The 20,854-nt window shown below is 44.2% G+C and overlaps 1 protein-coding gene across 1 annotated transcript in view; it reads left to right on the top strand.

Annotated features, from left to right (window-relative positions):
- Positions 1-20,854, top strand: part of LOC110503091 (regulating synaptic membrane exocytosis protein 1) — a 71,005-nt gene that overhangs the window by 11,739 nt on the left and 38,412 nt on the right. The window contains exons 3-4 of the mRNA XM_090216931.1: positions 11,286-11,505; positions 12,263-12,274. Coding sequence (XP_090073057.1) covers positions 11,286-11,505; positions 12,263-12,274 — 232 coding nt within the window. The remainder of the gene's footprint in view (positions 1-11,285; positions 11,506-12,262; positions 12,275-20,854) is intronic.

Here is a 20,854-nt window from a genome sequence, read left to right as displayed (position 1 = left end):
GGGGCTAGAGAGACCGGACAGGCACCGTGTTATGCAGTGGTGCGCACGGTGTCTCCAGTGCGGGTGCATAGCCCGGTGCGGTATATTCCAGCTCCGCGTGTCTGCCGGGCTAGATTGAGCGTCGAGCCTAATGCCATGAAGCCGGCTCTACGCAGCTGGTCCCCAGTGCGTCTCCTTGGGCCGGTTTACATGGCACCAGCCTTGCGCTCGGTGTCTCCGGTTCGCCTGCATAGTCCAGTGCGGGCTATTCCACCTCGCCGCACTGGCAGGGCGACCGTGAGCATTCAACCAGGTAAGGTTGGGCAGGCTCGGTGCTCAAGAGCTCCAGTGCGCCTGCACGGTCCGGTTTTTCCAGTACCACCTCCACACCCCAGCCCTCCGGTAGCAGCTCCCCGCACTAGGCTTCCTGTGCGTGTCCTCGGCCCAGTACCACCAGTGCCAGCACCACGCATCAGGCCTACAGTGCGCCTCGCCTGTCCAGCGCTGCCAGAGCCTCCCTTCTCTTCAGCGCTGTCGGAGTCTCCCGCCTGTTTAGCGCTGTTAGAGCCTGCCTTCTCTACAGCGCTGCCGGAGTCTCCCGCCTGTTCAGAACTGCCAGTTAGCATAGAGCTGCCAGTTAGCATAGAGCTGCCAGTTAGCATAGAGCTGCCAGTTAGCATAGAGCTGCCAGTTAGCATAGAGCTGCCAGTTAGCTTAGAGCTGCCAGTTAGCTTAGAGCTGCCAGTTAGCAAGGAGCTGCCAGTCTGCAAGGAGCTGCCAGTCTGCAAGGAGCTGCCAGTCTGCATGGAGCTGCCAGTCTGCAAGGAGCCGCCAGAGCTGCCAGTCTGCAGGATGCCGCCAAAGCTGCCAGTCTGCAAGGAGCCGCCAGAGCTGCCAGTCTGCAAGGAGCCGCCAGAGCTGCCAGTTAGCATGGAGCAGCCAGGGCCGCCAGTCAGCATGGAGCAGCCAGGGCCGCCAGTCAGCATGGAGCAGCCAGGGCCGCCAGTCAGCATGGAGCAGCCAGTCAGCATGGAGCAGCCAGTCAGCATGGAGCAGCCAGAGCAGCCAGTCAGCATGGAGCAGCCAGAGCTGCCAGTCAGCATGGAGCAGCCAGTCAGCATGGAGCAGCCAGAGCTGCCAGTCAGCATGGAGCAGCCAGTCAGCATGGAGCAGCCAGAGCTACCAGTCATCATGGAGCAGCCAGAGCAGTCTGCCAGCATGGAGCAGCCAGAGCTGTCAGTCAGCATGGAGCAGCCAGAGCAGCCAGTCTGTGTCGACCAGTCTCTTCCAGATCTGCCAGTCGTCCAGACTCTTCCAGATCTGCCAGTCGTCCAGACTCTTCCAGATCTGCCAGTCGACCAGACTCTTCCAGATCTGCCAGTCGTCCAGACTCTTCCAGATCTGCCCGTCGTCCAGACTCTTCCAGATCTGCCAGTCGTCCAGACTCTTCCAGATCTGCCAGTCGTCCAGACTCTTCCAGATCTGCCAGTCGTCCAGACTCTTCCAGATCTGCCAGTCGTCCAGACTCTTCCAGATCTGCCAGTCGACCAGACTCTTCCAGATCTGCCAGTCGACCAGACTCTTCCAGATCTGCCAGTCGACCAGACTCTTCCAGATCTGCCAGTCGACCAGACTCTTCCAGATCTGCCAGTCGGCCAGATTCTCCCAGATCTGCCAGTCGTCCAGATTCTCCCAGATCCGCCAGTCAGCCAGGATCTTCCGGATCCGCCAGTCAGCCAGGATCTTCCAGAACCGCCAGCCAGCCAGGATCTGCCGGATCTAACCACCTGCCTGAGCTTCTTCTCAGTGCTGAGCTTCTTCTCAGTGCTGAGCTTCCTCTCAGGGCTGAGCTACCCATCTGTCCCGAGTTACCTCTGTCCCGAGCTGTCCCTCTGTCCCATGTTATCATTGTGGTGGGTAACCTATTTAGGGACGTTTAGGAGGGGGATTAAAACTGTCATGGAGTGGGGTCCACGTCCAGCGCCAGAGCCGCCACCGCGGACAGATGCCCACCCAGACCCTCCCCTATAGGTTCAGGTTTTGCGGCCGGAGTCCGCACCTTGGGGGGGGGGTACTGTCACGCCCTGACCATAGTTTACTTTGTATTTTCTATGTTTTGATTGGTCAGGGTGTGATCTGAGTGGGCATTCTATGTTTCATGTCTTGTTTGTCTATTTCTATGTTCAGCCTGATATGGTTCTCAGTCAGAGGCAGGTGTTCGTCATTGTCTCTGATTGGGAACCATATTTAGGTAGCCTGGGGTTCACTGTGTGTTTGTGGGTGATTGTTCCTGTCTATGTGTTTTCACCAGATAGGCTGTTTAGGTTTTCGTTACGTTCATCACGTTCTTTATTTTGTAGTGTTTGTATTGATTCGTGTTTTACGTTTGTTCATTAAAACATGGATCGCAATCTACACGCTGCATTTTGGTCCGATCCTTGTTCTACCTCTTCATCAGAGGAGGAGACTGAAGAAAACCGTTACAGTTTCACTGGATCATCTAAAACTTTGCACACTAGCCTACGTTAGCTCAACTGCCCCGAGGGGGACCCACCAATCCAATAGAGGTTTTAACATGATTTTTGAATAACTACCTCATCTCTGTACTCCACATATACACGTATCTAGTCCCTCAGACGAACAGTGAATTTCAAACACAAATTCAACCACAAAGATCAGGGAGGTTTTGCAATGCCTCACAAAGAAGAGTGCCTATTGGTAGATGGGTAAACATTTAAATAAAGCAAACATTGACTATCCCTTTGAGCATGGTGAAGTTATCAATTACACTTTGGATGGTGTATCAATACACCCAGTCACTACAAAGATACAGGCATCCTTCCTAACTCAGTTGCCGGAGAGGAAGGAAACCGCTCAGGGATTTCACCATGAGGCCAATGGTGATTTTAAAACAGTTAGAGTTTAATGGCTGTGATAAGAGTTAACTGAGGATGGATCAACAACATTGTAGTTACTCCACAATACTAACCTAATTGACAGAGTAAAAAGAAGAAAGCATTTACAGAATACACATATTCCACATCATGCATCCAATTTGCAATAAGACACTTAAGTAAAAGTGCAAAAAATGTGGTAAATAAATTAACTTTATGTCCTGAAAACAAAGCATTATGTTTGGGGGACAATCCAACATAACACACCACTGAGTACCACTCTTCATATTTTCTAGCATGGTGGTGGCTGCATCTTGTTATGGGTATGCGTGTCATCGGCAAAGACTAGGGAGTTTTTGGGGCCCCTTTTGTGGTATTAAATACATCACCCCCTCATAATCAGAACACAACTCGATTGAGGTAAAAAATAATAAAAAATAAACTATGACTTCGAACCAAGTCTTGGGCCCTGAAAAGGAACATTTTAAAGGCCCATCTCTTAGCACCTAATTTCATGCAATTCTACACATTGTACCATGAGGAAGATAGATTCTTTGGGAGGATATTGAGTTGAAAAAAATGTATAATTGGTGGAGTACTGTGGATACCATTATCCGTGAGCCTCCCAGGCCCATGTTGCACAGGGTTCAATTGTAGATTCCTAATATTACATTGTGTTGTGTTACATCCCCTAAACTTATTTCACTGATCCCTTGGCCAAAAGTAATTTCATCTTGTTCTAAAATTCATTGAATAATTATATTTTTTTAAATCTTGTTTTGAGATCTGGTCATGGACCCCTGCAGTACCACAGACCCGGACCCCACTTTGAGAACCCCTGCATTAGAGCGCACTAGAGTACAGTACAGTATAATGTACTGAACTCTACTGTGATGTGCTTTACTGTACTGTACTAAACTCTACTCTGCTCTACTGTGCTGTACCGCGATGTCCAAACTCGTGAAACATAGTCGTCTATGATTGTTTCAGATTTGGTCTGGTCCAGACCAACCAAAGGTTAGCTCATTACAATAATAGCCTGTGTGTAGAATAGTACCCACATGCAAATAAGGGCGTTAAATTGTTCTACCGTTGTGTACCTATTCAGGAAAAATCACCAGGAAGAGAATGATATTCATATCACTAATTGTGCATTTCTGTAAAGTACAGATCAGGTACCCATGATGTCATTCAGTTACCGGAATTCCATTACCCAGTCAAATCCACTTCGCCTACTGTAGTTCAAAAATAAACATGTATTTTTTTCTAACTCAAGGTGTCATAGCTGACAACGCCATTCTTTCTGCAGACATATTTGAATCTTAATTCAAGTAGATATTTAATTAACAGAGTTTTTGAAAATGTGATTACATAAAAACTGAGGGAGATTTTACCGTAATTCTGTTACCAAACTTTGCATCTACACAGTTCTTCCAGTAAATGTATTTTTGTCAAATGTTCTTTGTAAATTGTTCAAAGTAGTCCTTGTGCATAGAGTTGTGTGGTTTGTTAAACTATGAAATCAATGGTTTTGTTTGGCATACATTTTAAAGTGAAAAAGTCCAAGCGTAATTCCGTTAGCATGGAATAGCCCAGTTGTGTCTGGGGAGCACACTACCCACTTAGCTCTGCAGTTGGCTCTGGTGCTCTCTCCATCTGTCTTCCCCATCTTCTATTTCCATCGCTCAATCTTTTCCTCTATCTCTTCCTCTTTATCTCCTCCACACTGCCTGTCTTTGATCAGTTTTATAAAGCCTAAAATGTGGTGTAAAAATAGACAACCTCAGGTATCTGGCTAATTACTGTGTGCACGCGCGTCGGCCTGCCCGCGTGTATGAGTGTGTGACTTTAGTGCTCTTTAAGCTTGTGACAGTGTGTAAGTAATGAGGTGTGTTATTGACAGAGTGGAGTGTCTTCTCAAGTGGACTGAATCTTCCTCTGTCTCTCTAAAACCCCCCCTCTCTCTATCTCCTCTCTTTCTCTCGTCTCTCCCTCCATCGCTCTCTCTCTCTCTCTCTCTCTGCTGGGAATTGTTATTGTCTACGAGCTGTAGGCTTCTTGAAGTCCCACTCAGTAATGAGGATAGGCCCTCCAGACCAATCTAAGACACGTGAACGCTCCTAAAGAGTGGAGATTAATGTTACTCCATGTACCCAAGGAGAGTTTGTGTTGCATAGCCAATAATCAATATAGTGCATGTGTCCTGAGGTTGGTGAACCTAAATAATCACCAAAAAGACCAACCGGGCATAGGTTGAGGGAATAGGGAGGCAGAGATGAAGAGAGGAAAGAGCATGTGTGTCATAGAAAGAAATGTGTCAGAGAGCCGCTGAGCTAAATAGAGAGTAGAGAGAGTAGGGAGAGAAGAGCGAGATGGAGGAAGGGAAAAAAGCTAACTATGGTTGAGGAATATGTATGCACACCAGAGGAGAGGAATTAAGAGAGGGGAGGAGGGAGAGGTTGAGGCGGGATGAGTGAGAGACTGAAAGAAAGGGATAGATGGTGGGAGAGGGGGAAGGTGAAACCATGCGGGCCACTCAGCATGGCAATAGTTCCGGCGGAAGCAAGGGAGGGAGGGTGGAAGTGCAGACCCTGCCAGAGAGAGAAAAAATGAAAGAGTGAGTGAGAGGGAAAGACAGAAAGACAGACTGTGGCATATTGTATGCCGTTGATGCCATATGGTGGTGAGGTGCCACCCAGAGAGGGCACAGACCACTGCACCTCACCACAGCGGGCACAGACCAACTAGCATAGGAACAGAGGAGAGTGACTGAGTATGGGCTACACTTTTATTTTTGTCAGTATGATGTAAAGGCAGTTGTCATTATTTTTAACCCCCCACCTAAACGCATGCACACACACACACACACACACACACACACACACACACACACACACACACACACACACACACTCCTCTCTGTCCTTTATTCTACGCCTACAGGGGCCAGCCACAAAGCTGGCACCCTTTACTGCTTTCCAATTTTGCAAATAGCAAAAGGAGGAATCTTTTTTTTTTTCAAGCTCATCTATTATAGGATTGTGAATTTACAGAAATCAATCAGGTGGATGACTCCCCCTGTTTGGAGAAAGGGAGAGGGAGAGGGAGAGAGAGAGAGCTTAATTTCTAAATGGCTGCGAAGTGATTTTCTCTCGCTCTTATTTGACACTCCCTCATTGTTTTTTGATTCATGCCCGCTTGCCTTTTGAATATCGATTTGAGAGGAGAGGGTGAGTCAGGAACAGAACCCTTAGTCACTGAAGCTCGATTAGGAGGCATGGGACTGAGTTTATTAGTACAGATATAGAGTATTGTTAAGTCTCATGGATCAGTGGGCTGGTAGGGTTGTGGGTCGGATTCCTGCGTGGGGTACATACACTGAGTGTACAAATGCTGGCCAATGTTGATTCAATTTCTTCCCACAGTTGTGTCAAGTTGACTGGATGTCCTTTGGGTGGTGGACCATTCTTGATACACACTGGAAACTGTTGAGCGTGAAAAGCCCAGCAGCGTTGCAGTTCTTGACACACTCAAACCGGTCTGCCTGGCACGCACTACCATACCATGTACAAAGGCACTTAAATGTTTTGTCTTGGCCATTCACCCTATGAATGGCACACATAAGCAATCCATGTCTCAATTGTCTCAAGGCTTAAAAATCATTCTTTAACCTATTTCATCCCCTTCATCTACAGTGACAGAAGTGGATTTACATCAATAAGGGCCCATAGCTTTCACCTGGATTCGCTTGGTCAGTCTATGTCATGGACCATTCAGTGTATATTGGACAGGTGTGTAACCGGTGGCGTGCAAAATGAAGCTCCGACTACCTAGCCACTATTTTATTTATTTATTTTATTTCACCTTTATTTAGTCAGGTAGGCAAGTTGAGAACAAGCTGTCATTTACAATTGCGGCCTGGCCAAGGTAAAGCAAATCAGTTCTACACATACAAGGACACAGAGTTACACATGGAGTAAAACAAACATACAGTCAATAATACAGTAGAAACAAGTCTATATACGATGTGAGCAAATGAGGTGAGATAAGGGAGGTAAAGGCAAAAAAAGGCCATGGTGGCAAAGTAAATACAATATAGCAAGTAAAACACTGGAATGGTAGATTTGCAGTAGAAGAATGTGCAAGGTAGAGATATAAATAATGGGGTGCAAAGGAGCAAAATAAATAAATACAGTAGGGGGAGAGGTAGTTGTTTTGGCTAAATTACAGATGGGCTATGTACAGGTGCAGTGATCTGTGAGCTGCTCTGACAGCTGGTGCTTAAAGCTAGTGAGGGAGATAAGTGTTTCCATTTTCAGAGATTTTCGTAGTTCGTTCCAGTCATTGGCAGCAGAGAACTGGAAGGAGAGGTGGCCAAAGTAAGAATTGGTTTTGGGGGTGACCAGAGAGATATACCTGCTGGAGCGCGTGCTACAAGTGGGTGCTGCTATGGTGGCCAGCGAGCTGAGATAAGGGGGGACTTTACCTAGCAGGGTCTTGTAGATGACCTGGAGCTAGTGGGGTTGGCGACGAGTATGAAGCGAGGGCCAGCCAACGAGAGCGTACAGGTCGCAATGGTGGGTAGTATATGGGGCTTTGGTGACAAAACAGATTCAATAAATAAATAATAATAATAAATAATAATATAGTCATTAATCAGATTATTTTCTCCAAAACGACTATCATTTAATATGTGACCAGTGGCCACTTCTATCCCTCTGTCTCACCCGCTGGGCGTGTCCAAGGAAGAGGAGAGAGGAACTCAGTGTAACGTTTACTGGCGCTGTTATACACACAATACTGGCGCTGTTATACACACAATACTGGCGCTGTTATACACACAATACTAGCGCTGTTATACACACAATACTTTCAGAATATTAGAATAAGACTCTCTGGATTTGGGCTGTCACTGTCACTGCTCTCATACTCCAAAGGCATGCCTACCTTCCAAATGATAAAATAATCTCCCGGCAGAAGGAAGCGCTCTGCTTAAATAAACTGGCACAACCACACCCTTAATTAGCCTGCTAGACGCACTTGGCTGGCGATACAGTGGGATAGAAGGCACTTTAGTGGCCACCAGTCACATATGAACTCAAAGTTGCATTGAATAAAAGCATCTGATGAATGCCTATATTATTATTTAGAGTGGTTATAAGGAGGGGCTAGGGCTCTATTTTTTATTCAGCACTAAATATGCTCCCAGTTCCCCTCAGAGAGACTTATAATCGGAGACCTCTCCCAGCTGATAACATGAGATTCCATTACCCAAAGTCCATTGCAATGGTGCTAGGACGTGCTCATCTATGCCCACTCTCCCGTCGAGTGTGAAGGAATTTTTAGAGTGATGTTCACCCCCCAATCCAGAAACAGCATCTAGCCTCTTGCACCTAGGCACTTCGTGTAGATCAGAAGGAATTTGACAGGTATAAACAGTAGCTTTACATTGCCCTTTGATTGGCTTGGTACTAGGACTGTTCACCATATCTCTTATAGCTATCAACATAGGGGCACAACTTTTGTTTTAGAAGTGGGGGGGGACATAACTTTAAAAAAATAAATTATTCGGATAAACACTATTATTCGGATAAAGACCCCAAACACTCCAAACAGCCTACCCGATCGCTCGGAGGCGTCCTCATGGTCCTAAAGCACACCCTTGTCTCTGTTTTCTATCACATTCCAATGTCCACTAATGGTGGACAAAAAAAATGCAACTTCAGAATGTAGGTCCCGTCCCCTGCATCTCCACGTGTGTGATGGGATGTTTCACAGCTCGATCATACGTGTCCCCCACATGTTAGAGACAAATCACACAGACCCATTGATCCTCTCGGACATCGTGGGAGTGCGTCCTGTATGTGCATGCTTTCATGTGTGTGTTGGAGGATTTACAACCAGCGCTGTCTATAGGGACCAGGGCCATCCTGCCAGGGCTTGATGGAATGGGGGACAGCGTGTGTGTGTGTCCGCAGGACGTTTGTCCTTGTTCGGTGGCTGAGATACTACTGGCTTTTCACGTCTGTCACATCATGTCACGCCTTCTAAAGGCCTTCTTTGACTCCCTCCCCCTCGGTTGGAGAGGTCTGGGGAAATGATCGAGCTCCACTGCACAGGACTGTGTGAACAGCCACACCATTCACTTTCATTCATTCTCGAGGCAGCGAGGTAGATCTTGCCACCTACATGATCATATCCCCCGAAGTAAGCCCATCTGAAATCTCCATTCTCAGTATGCCTATTCGCTGTGTGTATTTACAGGTGTGCATACAGTGATGTACAGTACGCTTTGTTGTAGCTACAGTAGTCCTAGAGTCTCAGCAAGCTCTCTTGTGTTGCATGGCTTAATTATTATATGTGATGCTTTATGCTAATGTTGTTTCCCCAGATTCAATTGTTGGCCCGATTAGTTTAAAAACACACTTGGACTAATTTGCATTTCACAAAGGGGTTATTTTTATTTCCTAAAAGAGAGGAAGTTCTGAATGGTATGACGCAAAGGGAAATGTGTGTGTGTGTGTGTTTATCTGTGTGCGTTGTGTGCATGTGTGTCTTTGCGTTCAATTGTGTGTGTTTGTTCTGGTGGAAGTAAAGCTTGGGCTCACTTTGGTTTAACCTTGTTTCGCATTTATGCATCTGTGTTTTCTAGCTTTTCTTAATGAGCTCTTGTCAGACAGTCTCTCCTGACTCTTGAAAGATGAGCGCTCTCTCAGATCTCCTCATAAATACATAGTTCTCGCTCTATTTCTCTCTCTTCATCTCTGTTCACTCTTAAAGATGTTTTTCATTTATCGCTCAAAAACATTCAACAGTGTTGCGCAATCTAATGGAGATTTAAGTTTAAAGTTTACCCGTCTGAGCGAGAGAGTTCGCCAGAGTAGTTGAGTCGGCTTGAGTCCAATAGTTGGAGATAGCTTCCTTCGCTCATCTCCTTCCCGTAATTGATTGGTGAATGGAATGTTATGAATCCATACTCTCACCTATTCAACTGTGTTTAAGCGGTGGTTAGGAAGGATACATTTCTAAATTATTCAAACCGGGCCTAAGCATTGGAAACGGGGCTTGTGACAGTGTGATTACGTGAGAGTCATGGAGCTGAGGATATGAACCCTGAGGAGACAGAAGCAGCAGGTGACCCCTGTCTGACCTTTAGGGCCAATAGATACCAGAGATTAGGCCCGGGGCGCTGCGAGGAAGACCGCATGGGATGGGAAGTGGTTTTGTATTTTTGTGTGTAAGTGCGAGTGCTTGTGCGTGTGTGTAAGTGCGAGTGCCGGTGTGAGTGAGTGTGTGTTGAAGTGTGTGTGTTGAAGCGTGTGTATTTACAGGGATAAGACACAGGAATACAGGGATGTCACTGTTGGTGGGATAGTCCAGGGAGGAGGATGTGTTTGAAGGTATGATAGGGGAATAGTTTGTTTTGTGACACCAGTAGTACAGTGAACAATGTGGATATTTAGCCTAAGGCCTTTTGGATGTTTGATGCAGTCAGTTGTTTGTGACCTCCTGTCCTCTTGGGAAGTGCAGTTTTTAAGGCTGGTTTTATGGGGGAGGAGGCTACACCAATGACACCCTGTCTGTAAGTAAAGATAATACATCTAACTCTACCTATAGTATTTGAATGTTACAGTATTTTGGAAGCTACTATCTGCTCTGTATTTGATTCTGACTAAATGTGTTTATAATTGATTATGGATGTATTGTATCTACAACTGTATACTGCCTATTATCACGTTACAACAAATGTACCTTGACTATAAGCATTTGAAAATAGCTCATATTAACAGCATTTATAAATGACATACAGATGCATTCATAAAACATACATAGGTGGTAATATGTATTACTAAACATACTATAAGCATTCCTAATAGCCAACGGCTGTTTCCAAAATACCATATAAATGCATCTATAGTATAACGTGTTTTATCCTGTCTCCTATTTTGGCCTGGTTCAGCAGTGTCAGGTTGGTGCAGTTGCGAGACAGACAGAATGTTAGAAGGAAATCAAACAGGGAGCTCTGTGTGCACTGCGCTGACAGATTCATATACTTTTTTAAACGTCTGTTGTCTGTATAATGTCTTTATTATTTGCCATGCAATATCTACATACTGTATCATATGGTCACTGTCGGATTCTCCAAAACGGGAACTTTTCAGGAAATGTAAAAAAACTGCCTTATTGTCCCATTAACAAACGTATAATTATGAATCCTCAGAATCTATTTGGACATTTTGGCAAAAAGGAAGTTATCAGGTTTTCATCTGATTATGTGAAGATGTGTGAAGACAATTCATGCTGGGAGAATTCATTCATGTGGCAAAGTTAATGCTTCAAATGCTTTGGCAAGGTCTTAAAATATGTAACGTTAGCTACCTTTGCACCTTTCCTCCCCTCCTGTTCTCTCAGAGGTATCCAGCAGCAGTTGTCCAGCTACAGGGAGACGGTGCGGCGGGTGGGGGAGGAGACGCGTCGGCAGACCACCACGGGCCAGCATCGGGACGACGCGCCCACCTGTGGCATCTGCCACAAGACCAAATTCGCTGATGGCTGTGGCAACCTCTGCTCCTACTGTCAGATCAAGTTCTGTGCCCGCTGCGGGGGGAGGGTGTCCCTGCGCTCCAACAATGTAATGCAATGTATACACACACACGCACGCACGCACACACGCACGCACGCATGCACGCACAGACACATGCCCCCTGTTTACTCCACTTTCACTGACAATGTGTAGTCTAAGTGTTTGTGCTCAGGTGGAGGAAAGGTGCTGGGCCAGATTAGCTGTAGAGTGTGTGTGTGTTGGGGGGAGGGGGGGTTAGGGTTGGCTGCAGCAGTGTGTTACCCCGGTAGAGGCTGGTAAAGGTTAATTTGGAATTAGACAGGGACTGGGTGCAGGGGGACCTCTGTGTTCCCCCCGGGGATCAGACCCGGGGCTAGAGACACAGTGGAGTTGTGGGGGCTCCATGCAGGAAGCCCACCCGGCCACCCACAGTGTGATATTTAATTTAATTTAACCACACACACACACATCATGCATTCTAATTAGGTAGCCCTAATGAGCACAATGTGGAGAAGCCACTGTGTGTGAGATAGGGGAGATAATTGTGGGGGGCTTTTAAACAGGGATTACCTACCTGTTGAGTCCCCCCCCCCCACCTCCACCACCTCAACTCATAATCAATCAGGCTTGTGCTACTGTTAAGGAAGTTTGTGGATAACCTAATTTTGATTTGGATAAAATCACCTCTGTCACCATAAAGTGTGTGTTCTCAAGCAGGTTTTAGAATTTTCCTAGATGTGTCCTCATCTCCCCTTTTCTCTCTTTCCCTATTTCCCTCCATCTCTGTTGATTTCTCTCTCATATGCCACCTGGATGCTGACAACAGGAGGAGAAAGTGGTGAGTGTTTCCTCTTTCTGTGAAGGAATACAGTATGTGTTTTTGTAAACTCCATTTGCATCCAGAACTTTTGCAGCATTTGTACAGTATCATGTTCTTTATTACAGGGGTCCGAGGTGTAGATGCAGGAATGTGACTCATTAAGACCTTAAAGGGATAGTGTGAGATTTTGGTAATTAAGCCCATTTTCTACTTAGTCAGAGTCAAATGAACTCATGGATACCATTATTATGTCTCTGCATGCAGCTGGAAAAAAGTTGCTAACTGGTGTTAGCGCAAGCTAGAGGTTAACAGGAACTGGACTCCCGTAGGATTCTGGCAGGAATGGGAGTCAAGTTCTAGAGTCAAGTTCAGGACAAGATGGACCAGGATCAACAGTCCACAGGAACAGGCAGTACCTGTTCATGTGTCGAGCATTTCATTAAAAAAAACACAACTGTGTAGGCTAGGCCTAATATAGTTTTTACTCACTAAAAATCAGCCCTCAGTCCAGCCTCTCTCAGCCTATTGCGGACAGTCTGAGCACTGATGGAGGGATTGTGCGTTCCTGGTGTAACTCGGGCAGTTGTTGTTGCCATCCTGTACCTGTCACGTAGGTGCGGTGTTCAGATGTACCGATCCTGTGCAGGTGTTGTTACACGTGGTCTGCCACTGCAAGGACAATCAGCTGTTCGTCCTGTCTCTCTGTAGCGCTGTCCTAGGCGTCTCACAGTACAGACACTGCAATTTATTGCCCTGGCCACATCTGCAGTCCTCATGCCTCCTTGCAGCATGCCTAAGTCACGCTCACGCAGATGGGCAGGGACCCTGGGCATCTTTCTTTTGGTGTTTTTCAGAGTCAGTAGAAATGCCTCTTTAGTGTCCTAAGTTTTCATAACTGTGACCTTAATTGCCTACTGTCTGTAAGCTATTAGTGTCTTTACGACCGTTCCACAGGTGCATGTTCATTAATTGTTTATGGTTCATTGAACAAGCATGGGAAACAGTGTTTAAACCCTTTACAATGAAGATCTGTGAAGTTATTTGGATTTTACGAATTATCTTTAAAAGACAGGGTCCTGAAAATGGGATATTTCTTTATTTGCTGAGTTTATGTGCACAGTGCTCAGCTGTAGGCTGATGCTGAGCAGACCATCCGACTGGGGTCTCAGTCCTCATCCTCCAGCTTAATCAATCTATATTTAGGTCATTTAGAATGCGCTCTTTTATCCTGATCGACTTAGTCTTACAGTCAGTGCATTTAATTAAGATAGGTAAGACAACCCCACATCACAGTCGCATATTGCATTACTGAAATCATTTTCAATAGGCTTACTTCCTAAACAAACACAATAACCTACATATTTCTGCGCGCAAAAATGAGCACAGGACAGGATGGGAGTGATTTTTATTGGAAAGGTAAAGGAAAGTTCTGGGCTTATAAAACTGTCACAGGATCAGGATAGTACAGGAAAGTAACAGACAGGACAAGACGGGACAGGAAAGAATTTTCACTCCTGTGTCAACCTCTAACGCAAGCTAGCTGTACCTATAGACTTCCAATCATTGTGCTAACTCTAGTAAGAGACAGCTTGCCGAAACAATCTTGAACTTCCTTCAAACTGCATGCAGAGACATAAAATGGCATCCATGTGTTTCATCTGCCTCTTGGTAAGTAGAAAAAGGGCTTACTTGCCAAAATCTCGCACTATCCCATTAAGATATGTAGCCAACAAGAAGGTAAAACCACTTCCAGTGTCAACCAATAGTACTCCACTAACTCTCACTAGACCGCTAGTAACATACCGTACACCACTTACACCATTAGGTATTACTCCAGGCATGCCTTTTACACCTTACAGCACTCACACTTTTAGGTTGAGTTTAAAACCTTACATGCCCTTGGCCCTTTCCCTCAGTGGCGCTGCCAAACTATCACTTTGTTGGTACTTGGCTCAGTGGTGCTCTGGGCTTCCAACAATGCATTAGAGTACTGTAGACACTAGTCCAACCCCCCCTACAGCACCGTACAACAGCACTAACTCTAATGAGGCTTTGGCAGTAAGAGTCTGTTTCTTGAGTAGTGTGTGTAAACTCTGTGTATTACCTGTGCAGCCCCTATGTACTGACTACATAGCCTTGAGTATAAGTTGTGGGGACCCTGCATATAGTTTGTATAACCCCAATTTCTAACCTATGCTGCCCTCTGTATCTATTTGAAGACCCAGATGGGGTTTTAAAAAAGAGAAAGCCCCTGTGTTGAGAATACGTGTCCCCTTAGCAATGGTCATCAAAATTGTTAAAAGGTTTTTATAATAATTATAATAAATACTACTGTTGAATGCACTCGTATATGCATTTTGTTATAGTATCAGGTGTTTAAAAAAATATGTGTAAAATGACACATGGCACATTTGCATAAATATGCCAGTTGTGTTTGCATATATGAATACATTAACATAAAGGGGTGGGACAAGGCTGCAACCACCAAAAACTTGCTCTGTCTACCCTACCTGCACTCACCTGCACTGTCTAGACTGCATCATTATTTACTGTTGTTGTCGCGTTCTCTTGCATAACTCAACAAGTCTGTCAATAGCAGGATGCCATCGGATTAAAGGTCAACACACTTAGCTCTAGATAACATCCAAACATACTTTACATTGTTTGCAAGATCAGTGATAATATCACTGTATTCCGAGTGTCCATTTTTGGAGGTTTCTTTAATTTCAGCGCATCTAATTTGTAAACATTTTAACTGTGTTAAATTATTACTTTTTTTCAATTTCACAAAAAATTCTCAGCCCTCAAAATAAAGTTACCCATCTTCTCTTCCTTGTGACGTAAATGTTGAGACGGTGCATTCAATTGCTGACAAAGCGTTCTTTTTGATTCAGTTGTACAACAATGTATTCCATAGAGCCAATTTCTGCCATTACCGGGTGTGTTTGACAGGTCATTAAAAACATTTCCGTAGTCGTAGTGCTAAAGGGAGAAAAAAAAGTCCGGCACAAGTAACAGTATGAAAGAGTTACAGGAGTCAAATGAAAGTCAATCCAGCGAGATTTAAGTGACAAGTTGAATTTGCACCCCTCAAACACAGGAAATAGATGACGGAAAAAAGCCAACCCTCAGGTGGGCAGGGCATGCACGTTGCTAATCCTTTATGTATGGCCTATAGTAAGTATGTGGCCACTGTTTATACTGTAGCTTGCATAACCCATGTGGTCCATGTGACGGACCAGGCTCGATTCGGTCTTATGTAGCAAAAATTGAAATTGTTTTTTTTTTTACATTGGATTAAAGCAGAGACTCAGAGCTAGAAAATGATATATCATACACTAAAGTTGAGGAACAATGGGAAAGTAATACTGCTTTGAGAGTTGATGAACTTGTAAATCCCACTTTTGAGAAAATGTCCCTTGAATGTTTTGGTACACCTATTGCAGTGCTCTCTTTGTCTACGCCATTTCAGCGTCGTTCACACCCTCTTCAGCCTTAGCCCCGCCCATCTCTTTAAGGATTCACACGTGAGGCCATGTGCTAAACAGAGGGAGTATGGTTGTGTACTAAACAACCAAAGATTTCAAGTCTAAAGGCTGTTTTAAACTATGTCTATCGACATGTCTGTAGACAGTTATCGCAGTGACATCATGGACATTCTATTGTCATTTGACATCAAACTTGTCATTGTTGTTATGAAAAAGTATAAACACAAAAATGACAGGCTTCATGACATCAGCAGCCTGGTGGTCCAAAATAGCATAACTGGTGTATTTTAATACCAATATACCCATCTGTTTAAAAAATTATTTAGCATATGTCAATCTAGCAAACCAGGCAACTAAAAGCAACATTCTAAACAATATTTTGGTTAGTTTGTAGTTTGTTAGTAAGCTAGCTAACATTAAGTTAACTGGCTAGCCAGTTCAAATAATGACCATATCATATACTGTAGCTGACAATGTCTTAACTTTAGCCAATTGGCATTCATTATTATAGTTAATGGCAAGTTAATGGCAAGCTAATTACAGAAAATATCTTAGTTGTGAGTGTGACAAAATAAAAACAGGGTATTCTACCGGAATTGTTTAAAACTTGGACACTGTCTTGTTAGCTTAATGTTATATCCTAAATTTGAAATTTGTGCAGGTCATGTTGTTTTTCACATTACTGTCTCTAGTAAACACACACTATATCAAATAAAATCTAAGTTTATTTGTCACATGTACAGAATACAGAAGGTGTAAACGGTACAGTGAAATGGTTACTTACATAGTGGAGTCTTTTGTTTAGACATGTAGCTAGCTAGCCAAACAATGAACCATAATCCCAATTCATAACGTTACTAAACTGCATGAAGCTGCATGTAGCTAAAGCTAACCAACTAAGTTCAATGTTAGCTAGTTAGCTAAAATTAGGCTATAACTAGCAATGCAAATGGCTCTGAGAAACGAATGATATTACTACACAGATCATACACGTAATGTTAGCTAGCAAGCCAGCCAGCTAACATTAGCCTGCTAGCTAACAGTATGCTTTAACTTGAAAATAAAATGAAAATGTCTTTCTGACAAAATTATAAACATATAATATCTGAATATGTAGCTAGCTACACGCTCTTACCTGTATCGTATACATGGATGAATGCTTCTCCCTCTCTGTCACGGATATCATGGTTGCCCTTAGTTTGAAGATGTAATCCGGAGACGTGTTTTATACAACAGCCTTTTGTGTGTTTTCTTTTCGACTCCCTCTGCATATTTGCAATCAAACGGCAGAATTTTCTCAATCTGCTTGGCTATCATACCCTGCTTCCACGGCACATTCCACTGATTTCAAAGCTCCATGAAGTGAAGCGCATTAGCAACACTTTTGCAGTTATTCATGATGTCATTCAAAATATCATTGTTAGAAACAATTACCTACACATACTGAGCAGCTCATGTTATAGACAGAAGGATGCTACATGGCAGACCAATCCAAACTCATCTCTCGCCATATCCAGCCCATCCATTATGTCAGCCAATCATAGCTAGTGGGAAGGTTCCTGTCTTTTTCTGTGGCTAAACCAACTGGGCTTGTAATTTAACAATTTTATTCATATTTACAGATGGCATACAAGTTTGTTTTTAATGCACTTGAAAGATCAAATGTTCCAGAAGGCATTTCTGCCCCAAAAAAACAAACAAATTTTGATAAAAACCTTATTTATTTTTACATTTAAATGTCTGTCCTTTGAAATAGTGACGCGTGGCGTACGCCAAGTTTCCTGAAATGAGTCACATATGTGTCATGGCTAATGATAAGCAGTGCTCATTGTCTACACTAATGGCAGATCTAACAGTGAAAATCTGTGTTTGTGCTGAAGCCAAGTGTTTCTCGCAGAAACACTGTTTTCGATGTCTGATTCCTCTTCCAAGACAGTAAGCCCTCTCTCCCCTTCCCGTTACCTCTCTTTCTCTTCCCTTCATATTATAACATCCAAGGCTATGTTTTTAGAATGTGTTGATTGGGCTAGAAAACAGACTGTTTAAAAAAATGTTCAGGCACTGTAGTAGTATTTCATCACCGCGACAATGTAGTCATATCACTGTTTGATACTCTCTTGGGGTAGCGTTCAGTGTGTGTGTGTACCCAATGTCTCTCCCTGCAGCAATTTGGTAGTGGCTGAGAAATCAGTAGTCCCCTGAAATCAACAGCGCCTCGTGATTACTATGGATCACAGTCTCTGACCTCCCTCCGCTCTGCCGTTCTTTCACCTCATGGAAATGTCTCATTGACTGGGACATGACACAGAGCTATCTCTCAGTATCCTACTTTTGTTTCAAACATACAGATACAACACATGCCGTTACCTACCCTACACACATCACATTTTATGAAGCCGATGTTTCACATGTTATATAAAATTACCCTCAAAGGACCTGTATATTTTGGATCAATTCAAATGAAACCAAATTTGATCAATTAAACAAACAGATTGATTGAGAAAGCAGACTCATACTTTCCTGAAGGACACAAAAAAATAGAACCAGCCCACCGAGGAGGGTGAAAGCCCCTACACAATTATCTAAGGACAATGTTGTGCCCCTCCCCCTCCCCAAGTGCAGCACAGAGACATCTAGTGGAGACAGATAGAAGTGCAGTAGACTTACTCTAATCCAATGCATTACAGTAGTAAAGGGGCACTGAAGAGATAGTGTGTGTGTGTGTGTGTGTGTGTGTGTGTGTGTGTGTGTGTGTGTGTGTGTGTGTGTGTGTGTGTGTGTGTGTGTGTGTGTGTGTGTGTGTGTGTGTGTGTGTGTGTGTGTGTGTGTGTGTGTGTGTGAGGGCACAATGAAACATAAACACACTCCCAGTGTGAGTGAGTAAAGACCTGTCCCATATATTATATATTTATATGGATTATATATTACACACACTCACATTCATAGATCTATTGAGGACTCAAAGTAAATTATTTACACTATTGACTGTGTGTATGTGTTTGTGTTTCTATGTGGATGGGTCTGCGTGTGATATAATTGGGGTCCTCATTTACTGTGACAGTGTGTGTATGTTCTGTGTGTATGTGGACATGTGTCTTGGCGGGTAACATTACATTTTTCCGCGTGTGTTTGCGTGTGCTTGCGTTGGTGTGTGCACGTTTGTGTGTGTGACTGAGGAGGGTTTCTGGGTGTGATGATATACATTCTCATTAACCCCAATGGACACTAATCTCCTTTGCGGCACTCTTTCATCCTGACCTAGGATTTATAGCCTGCTGAATTATGGGTAGTGCATTGATGTTGCCGCCTCCATGCATCATCCATTTCACCTGTGAGGAGACGCTGACAGCAGTGACTCACTACTCATGGTCCTTTTGCTTGTCCTCTTTGCACTAGTCAATGGAGACAAGATCATAGCCCATTACATTATAGCACAGTGCATCATATAGATGGTGCAGGGGCCTGCTGGGAAGGCTAGAGCAGGGTTTCTCAATCCAGGACGTGTACATTTCTGATTCAACTATTTGAGGGAGTAGCTGATTAATCAGGTGTGTTAGTGCTGGGCTAGAACCGAAACCTGCATCCCGGTTCCCCACAGCCCCACCAAGAGGCTCTGATGTCAGAGTGATCACTCCTAGAATGGATGTTAATTATGATGCAGCCAAATGTTGTAGCTGATCATTAGTGTGATAATGAGTTAGCCACTGATACTCCACCCCCTTGGGGTTCTGAGACACCCCTCTAGGTGGAAACCAGTCATTTACCAGTCAGCCATTTGTCTTTGACCTTCGTCACAACCCCTATGAATCCAGTGATCCAGAGGTTGTACTTTTCTTTTCCTACTCTCCCCTTTAGGAATCCAGTCTGTATTTGGCTTTAAGTTTCTATCATCTCTCTTGGAAATCATCTTTCACTAATCTTGGATTTTTTGAAGGATCATTATTCTAGGAAAAAACCCACATGTTGACATCACATGATCATGCGAAACCTTTACCATCGTAAATGCTGAACAATAAAAACAATACAGGTTAATTTGGTTCTTCCATTTCTGCTTGTATCTGGATGTTGTAGCTATGCATGTAACTACTGTATAAGTGTTTTAAAAATTCTTCCCCTGCACTAGAGTTGCTTACATGTATTGCAAGTCTGCTGCAGTGGGAAGGATACTCTGCCTTGGAGGTGGGAAGTGTCTGTTTACAGGTCACACCTCTGACCTCTCATGGGATCCTTGACCTGCCAATCATCCCCCTTGACCTTGCCCACCTTGGCCTTGAGCCAATAGGAACTTTAGGCCATCCCATCCCGGGGTCAGAAGTCAGTTGTATTTTTCCAGTGAGTAGGCTACTCTACGGCAACTGGACATTTCCATCGGCTCTTTTCTGCCAAAGGATTCTGAACTCTGAACCTCCCTGGTGTGATGTGAATGTGTCGATGATGATAAACCATTCGTTCAACTACACCATGAAGCTGTGTGTGTCTGAGGCAATAAAAGGGTTGAACTTGAGTCTGTGTCCTGATCGTCATTGTGCCTCTAACCGGGAATCCAGAGTGATTGTCCCTTATCTAAAGCGGCACCTTCATTTTCGTAGTCCATCACCAGTTGGTGGCGCTGTTTTTCAATGAGCAATCTCTTTCATAGAACACTACTCTGCTGTTCCACTACAGAGACCTTTAGTTGACACATACCTGAAGACAGAGAATGGGGATTCCCACAGTGGAATGTTATAACATGCGGTAACTATGGTTACACAGCGGGTTAGTCTCTTCAGGAACCAGCAGCGATACAATAGCAGCTGAGAGATTTCAGCACTATTCATTGTTATTTCACACACACACACACACACACACACACACACACACACACACACACACACACACACACACACACACACACACACACACACACACACACACACACACACACACACACACACACAATGCAGTCACACCACGCACGCAGTGAAGAACCAAAACACATCCACTGAATAATCTAATGAAATATGTATGCTCACGAAAAAATAAACGTGATCTGTGGTGAAGCCAATCCCTCTCTCTCTCTCTCTCTCTCTCTGGGGGTTTCTTCTGGTCATATTACATTCTGCTTCCCCCT

Source organism: Oncorhynchus mykiss, chromosome 23 (assembly GCF_057628025.1).
Source record: "Oncorhynchus mykiss isolate SJ-2025 chromosome 23, ASM5762802v1, whole genome shotgun sequence".
NCBI classification, from domain to species: Eukaryota; Metazoa; Chordata; class Actinopteri; order Salmoniformes; family Salmonidae; genus Oncorhynchus; species Oncorhynchus mykiss.
Note: the sequence above shows the minus strand (reverse complement) of the source record. Positions and strands in the feature narration are given on the sequence as shown.